We start from the raw sequence: 6,723 nt of genomic DNA on the forward strand, positions 1-6,723 counted from the left end.
TTTGTTTGTCTGCTTAATGGGGCAGTGGCATTTGCTCCCTCTGACAGGTACAGTCAGCAGAGTGCTGCTTGCATTGAGTTTTGTACTTTGCTTATAGTACTACTCACTTTTACCATCACCTAAATAGAAGGGAAGAACTTAAACCCTCTCTTTCATCTTTCTTGCCTTCCGGAATGTTCTGACACTCGTGTGTGAGAACAGAACCCTGCAATCCAGTCATCCTAGCATCAGTAGTAAATGTATATCCTTAGTTTTTATCCCATGTTCTCCCCATCAGCCTGTTCAAAGCAGGAGTAAAATCCAGCTGCCTCTTCTTGCTTTGTCTGTACTGCCAGGCTAATGTCACATGCTGGAGATGTTCTGTGTGACCTATTGCTTATCTCATCCTTGAACTCAGAGTGGAGAGAAGGATTGATCTGTCAGGCAGTGTGACAACCATTGCTGTCACCATTACTAGATATTGGGTGTTGGGAGTGCTCTGATGGCACTTGAAAACGTTCCAAAGGAATGTTCACAGTCAAAATGTTCCATGTAAAGAACCTTCATGTGAATGGTCAGTGCCTGCTGGGTGCCTTTGGCATAAGAATCATTGCTGGCTTGATGCCCACCAGGTCCCCAAGGTCTTCCCAGAGCTGCTTTCCAGCAAGCCTGTCCCCTCTCAGTACCAGTGCACAGGGTTATTCCTGCCCAGGCACAGGACTTGGGGTGTTCTCATCGTTGAACTCCGTGAGATTCCTCTCTGCCCAGTTCTCCAGCCTGTCAGGTCCCTCTGGAGCCAGCACAACCCTTTGGTGTATGAGCCACTCCTCTCAGTTTTCAATTACCTGCACTGTCCTGTCACCAGGTCATTAATGGTGATGTTAAATAACCAATATTGACCCCTAAAGTCATAGGATGGGTTGGAAGGGATCTGAAAGACCATCTGGTTCCAATGCTCAAAAATACTCTGCTTGCCTCCAGTTCTTTAGAAATCCTCTCCAATGGGGTTATTCACATGCTTGCAATGAGTCACTTCAGTTGGGACCTTACTGAATCAGAGCTGGGATACTGCTGGGGCTGGTTTTGAAGAACATGTGAGCACATTGAGTAGGACACATAGAAATCCTCTGCAGGCACCTGGCACGCTGCTTTAGCCTGAAGTGATGAATAGCTGAGCAATGAATGCTTCTGAAAGGACATGTTTTTATGGATGTGCTGACAGTGGCATAACCACAGCAACGTATTCAATTCAGTTGAGAGTTTCAGCAGTGTTCATTTTGATAGAAACTCTGTGCATCTCATTTTAGATATGGGCAAGTGTCACCTTACCAAAGGCAAGCAGGCTCTGGAGATCCGCAGCAGTCTGTCCGAGAAGAGGGCACTGACTGATCCCATCCAACAGACTGGATCTTCTGCAGAGACCCTGGCACGGAACCTCCAGTGGGCCAAAGCTCATGGTATGGGACTGTCTGCTTTTGGCTGATGGTGGAGGATAAGAGGATGTGCTTCCTTAATAACCTCTTGTCTGTGGGCTGTGATATTGAATGGAAATGGAAGAAACTCAAGTTCATATCTGAATGTTCAGATCTGGGACATTTTTGTGGTGGGGTTCAGCTCTACATGAGATTGTCATGAACAAGGTGACATGTAGAATTCATCCTGAGGAAGTGCGCTTCAGACCACTCAAACACCGTAGGGGAGACATGTATGATGTCTCCTCCTGGGCTAATCTCCCAGTAGTCTCTTTGTGTCTAACAGTGACACTTCTAAGACATCATTAGTCTCATTCTGAAGTCCACACCTAAACTAGCTGGGTGAACTGGATGGAAAGTGCATGACGAAAAGGAGTTTTCAGTGTTTCCAACTAAAACAAAGGTGAGATCAGGTCCAGGCTGCCCCCATAGAAGGGTAGTGGGGTTTAAGGCCTTCTTTTCACCTGAACATGTTGGGGTACCTCTTAAAATCTCTCTGACTGGGCAGAGGGGCAGGGGTGGCATTTTTAGGACAACTGCTGGTGGAAGCAGCCTCTATCACAGACAAGGATTCTTATTTGTGGTGTCAGCCCTTAATTCTTGGGTGTTACATGATTGAAATGCAAAGCAAAGATTACCAAGACATAATGTCATGGTTTGTTTTAAGCCACAGAAGAGAATATGTTTGGAATTTGAGAAGAGAATAACCTTTATGTGTATAAAGGTATGTCTATGATGAGGCAGCTCTGGTGAAGGTGAGGCAGCTCTCTGGCAATGTCTGTGTAAATGTGTAGTGAGAGGTAGAGGAGGGCAGCAGGAAGAGGTCTACACTTTGAAACCCATAGTAAATAGAAAACACACAGGCTAAGGCTAAGGTTTGTGTTATTTATTTGCAGAGCTTCCAGAAAGCATGTACCTGGAATTCAAGTGTGGAGTTCAGATCCAGTTGGGGTTTGCAGCCGAGTTTTCCAACGTCATGATCATCTACACACGGATAGTAAAGCAGCCACCTGAGATAGTGGTTTGCAGAGCTTATGTTACAGACTTTGCACTAGTAAGTGCTCCCTCTTGGTGTCTTGGTATTCTCCCTCCCCTGCAGCTGAATATTGCATGCTCTGTCCATGTCAAACTGCATCTTTTCTTTCTTGCAAAAGGACCTGGATGTGGATCCTAAAGAGGCAAACAGAGGAACTCCTGAGGAAACTGGAAGCTATTTAGTCTCAAAGGACCTTCCCAAACACTGCCTCTACACCAGGCTAAGTTCCCTGCAGAAACTGAGGGTTGGTATAGATTATTCATCAATGCCTGTGCAATCCTGACACTGTTGTGCAAAGCACTTTGTATTTCTGGGCCCCTGCTGAACCTTGACAAGGTGATTAGTTTTGTGAGGATGTTGCACACTGTGAGGATGTTCCTGTGCTGTGTAGTACAAGAATATGACCTGAAGCAGACAGCACCTTACAAGTCATTAGTAGGAGATGAACATGTTGTATATCATCTCCTTCCATTACAGCTTGTGCTCTTGGGCATGAGGTTCTCCTCAGGATACTGTGGCACTGTTGAGTTTATCTGTGTCCTGAACACCTTTGCTGGACATCACTTAGTATTTCATCTTCAGTGTTTTTGGCAGCTGCTGTAATCGAAGTGCCTCTATAAATAAACCCTGTCAGGTGAGCCAAAACCCAAAAAGAGGTCCTCAGTATACAAGTCTTGCCCAATACATGTCTTTAGCTCCTACAAAGGTTAGTGTCCTTCTGCAGTGGACTGTGCTGCTTTAAGTGTTTCCTGTGTTGCCTATTTGGGGAAGAAGCGTAACTCTTTGTGTTCCCCCCATTTCCTCTTTTGCAGGAACACTTGATCTTCACCGTTTGCTTGCACTATGAGTACCCAGGACTAGAATATACGATGGATGAAAGAAAGGAAGTTAATGTTGGGAAGCCCCTTATCGCTAAACTGGGCCTTCATCATGGATTCAAAACCAACCACTGTCTCCAGACCTGTTGCCTGGCCAATAATCCTTTTCCTAATCACATGGAATCGAGTCCAGTGGCAACCGAATACTTCGTCCCTAGTCACTGCCAGCCAAATTCCTGCCCAGGCATTTACCTTCCAAACCACGTTTGCTCAGACAGCATCAGACAACCAGAGGCATGTTCCTGCAATGGGATCTTGGCTTCAACGCATGAAGTAGGGAACTACCAACCCCCTGTGGAAGAGAGTAATGTACCAGTAGAGACCACTGATGATACTGTTGAACTGGAATTCCTTCTCTCGGACAAGCTGAGGTTCTCTAAGCAGCAGTAGCTGTGATGTGACATGGAAAATGAATTTCCATGTCTTCTAAGATTTAATATGACTTTAAAACTCCATTAGCCCCAGGACGATAAGCACACCCTTCTCCTTTCAGCCTCACTTGTTCAGTATCCATGGATTTCTTCTTGCATCCTGCACTCAAATAAGGGTTTACGTGTTCATGCATGTTGTAGCAGCTTCCCGATGAGTATATGACACATAATGTAAATGAATTCAGCAGAGAGGGGGGTTTTACAGAGGTTGAAGATACCATGGTTTAATAGTCCATCCAGTGTTAAGAAGATATCTCCTTCAAGTCTCAGTTTCTTTCCTTCCTCATGTATGTATTAGGATCATACACTGACATTCCAGTCCTTTGGATGCAGCTGACAGTCAGCTTTGCCTGCATTCTCCTCTCCCATGGTCAGGAGTCCAGAGTCTGGCAGCAGCTGACATGTGGATGAAGAGCTGTGCAAGGAAAACCAAACCTGAGCTGAGCTGCTTCTTGTCTTTGAGAGAACTACAATGGTCAGAGGGAGCAAAGCCACAGGTTCATGCAGTGGTGGATTGCTCTTGGTAGGATAATCTTTCCCTTAGGTAAGACGCTGAAGACTTTACTGATTTCTGGAAAGGTGGTTTTTCATATTCTGGAAGAACACTAAGTGGAGATGTGAGGAAAAGGCCTGTTCACAGCAAGTGGAGCATTGCATAGATAGTCACAGAACAAGGCATGAGGAAGGCTGAAAATGAATAGGCCAGGTGAGTGGAAACTGGGGTTCTCCAGGGCTGGTGCTCTTGAACACAGCCCTTGCTTGACTGTAGTGATTTTAAAGCTGACAACAAAGCCTGCTCAGAAGGCCCAGGCACCTCCAGAGGAAGCTGATCCTCTGTGGAAAGGCAGATGACTTCCATACAGTGCTTTAGTGCTTTGGTGAAGAAGGGGAATGGATAGACCCAGGCTGGGCTGGCTGCCAGGTTCTTTACCTATGGCAGAGTCTATTGATCTCTGTCAGTTCTGCTCAACCAAACTGCTTCACATACTCAGGTTGCATGGTTTGGTCAGAACAGACATAGTAGGTTTGTTAATGTTTGCTCTTGTTCTACGTGGTCATGCCAAGCTTCAGATGGGAATGTTACTGCATCATTAACTAGATGTGTGGGTCTTCAGGCTGAAGGTGGGTTTAGGTACATGGGTATTAATGTAGTTACATCCAGAGTGATAGCAATGCCTGAAGTAACCTGCAAAGGAGCTCGAGTCTCTGACTGTCTCCTTGCTCCTGGAGGGTACCAAGTAGTGAAGTATTTATTGATGACTGAGAGGTACCTGTGCATTAACTGTCCTGTGACTCACAACTGGTGAATTACAGCTTGACCCATGGTCTGGTACTGTAATATTTAGCTACTACTTTGTCACAGTTTCCTGTTTTGTATAAAAGCTTATTGTGTAATAAACTGTTGTCCACAAAACAGTATATCTGTGCATGTGCAGTTGCTATATTCTCGTTGTTACATTCTTCTACTCCTTCCAGTTCAAAAACCCTCAAATTTGATTAAAACAAAGCATAGAAGGGGAAGTCTGAATCATGAGCTTCAGCTCCAGTCAAGTACACCTTCGCCCTGGGCCTGTGCAGGTGTCTCAGCTGTGCACTTCAAAGGTTTTCTTTGGTTGCTAACAAGTTTACATTCCTTCTAGCTCTGCTACCCCAACTGCACCGCTGCCGGAGCCCAGGGGATCCTCTCCATCAGCTCATGGAGATAGCCAAAGGAGTCGCAGTAATACTTTCAGTTTTCTTGGGAAACGTGGCTAGAGAAAGAATCCAGTGGTTAAACTCACCCCTGTGTGTGCTGCTCTGTTTGCAGGTGCACCCTTGGAGACACAGGCAGGCTCCTGGAGCAGCGCTGGTGTGAGAGCTGTCTCCTGGCAGGAGGTAGAACTATCAGCAAGCAACAGCTGGTGCTGACAGTGGAGGAGCTGCTCAGTGCTACCGGAGAGCTCCGGCAGCCCATGATTAGTGCTCAAGTGTAGTACGTGCCCCGAGGATGCACAGCCCTGTTAGCCTAGGTAGGAACTGATTAACCTGTGAGGATCTGTATGGGACATGCTTGAAGTGTAACTGTATGTGACCACAGAATCGTAGAATGGGTTGGGAGGGACCTTAAAGCTCCTCCAATTCCAACACCTTCCACTTGACCAGGTTGCTCAGAGCTCCATGGTAAGAACATGGTAACAGAACTAAAGATTGGAGAGGGACCTGTGCCATCATCTGACAAAACTGCCTGTGGCAGTTGTGTGGGTGAATATCATTCTGAGCCCTCCCTGACAGGGAATGGTGATGGAAAGGGATTTTCTTACTGCATCACTGCCTTTGGGAACTGTTCAAACTGCTTTAATCGCTGGTGGTAAAGGTGAAATGCTCTGGTTCTTCAGGGCAGGCTGCAAGAGGCACCCGTTTCCTTTGGCTCGTATCCAGTGAACTGGGAAAGTTCAGTGTGCGTGAATGAAGCCAACACTTAAATCCCAGTGAAATGTGGGATTAAAGTACGTGACTAAACCTGGGTGTTTGTTAAAGCTCTCTTTGCCTTGAGGTGCCCTTTCTGAACTGAAGCCTCCCGGGGGTTCCTGAAGTGCAGTTCTTTGGGGATAACACTTTTTGCTTGAAGTATCTGCTAGGCTCTTAACGTTGCTTCTGCTTTACCCATAGCTGTAGGCTTTTGTGTAACGTAGGTGCTTGTTATTTGGGTTTGGCCACTGTGAGCAGCAGGAGGTATCTGAATAGGGGCATCTTTTGACTTGCTCAAGCCATTTCCTCTTGCAGTCCAGTCAATTCATACTGGATTGGAGAGATGTCATCTTACACAGAGATGGTAGGAGTGAATTTACCTTCTATATCTACATAAAGTTCTGCAAGCTGCCTCCTCGGTTAAACAACCTTTGATCTTGAGAACCCTTAAGCTGTCTCTTTGGTTACAGAAGACCATC

General features: G+C 46.0%; 1 protein-coding gene across 1 annotated transcript in view; it reads left to right on the forward strand.

The window, feature by feature from the left end:
• MALT1 (mucosa associated lymphoid tissue lymphoma translocation gene 1) overlaps positions 1-3,755 on the forward strand; it is a gene marked incomplete at its 5' end in the record, with an annotated part of 19,276 nt that extends 15,521 nt beyond the window's left edge. Inside the window, 4 exons of the mRNA XM_010011434.1 lie at positions 1,287-1,436; positions 2,348-2,505; positions 2,606-2,731; positions 3,300-3,755. Coding sequence (XP_010009736.1) covers positions 1,287-1,436; positions 2,348-2,505; positions 2,606-2,731; positions 3,300-3,755 — 890 coding nt within the window. The remainder of the gene's footprint in view (positions 1-1,286; positions 1,437-2,347; positions 2,506-2,605; positions 2,732-3,299) is intronic.
• Positions 3,756-6,723: the final 2,968 nt, after the last annotated feature.

The sequence above is a fragment of the Nestor notabilis genome, unplaced genomic scaffold (genome assembly GCF_000696875.1).
Source record: "Nestor notabilis isolate BGI_N333 unplaced genomic scaffold, ASM69687v1 scaffold33473, whole genome shotgun sequence".
Taxonomy (NCBI): domain Eukaryota; kingdom Metazoa; phylum Chordata; class Aves; order Psittaciformes; family Psittacidae; genus Nestor; species Nestor notabilis.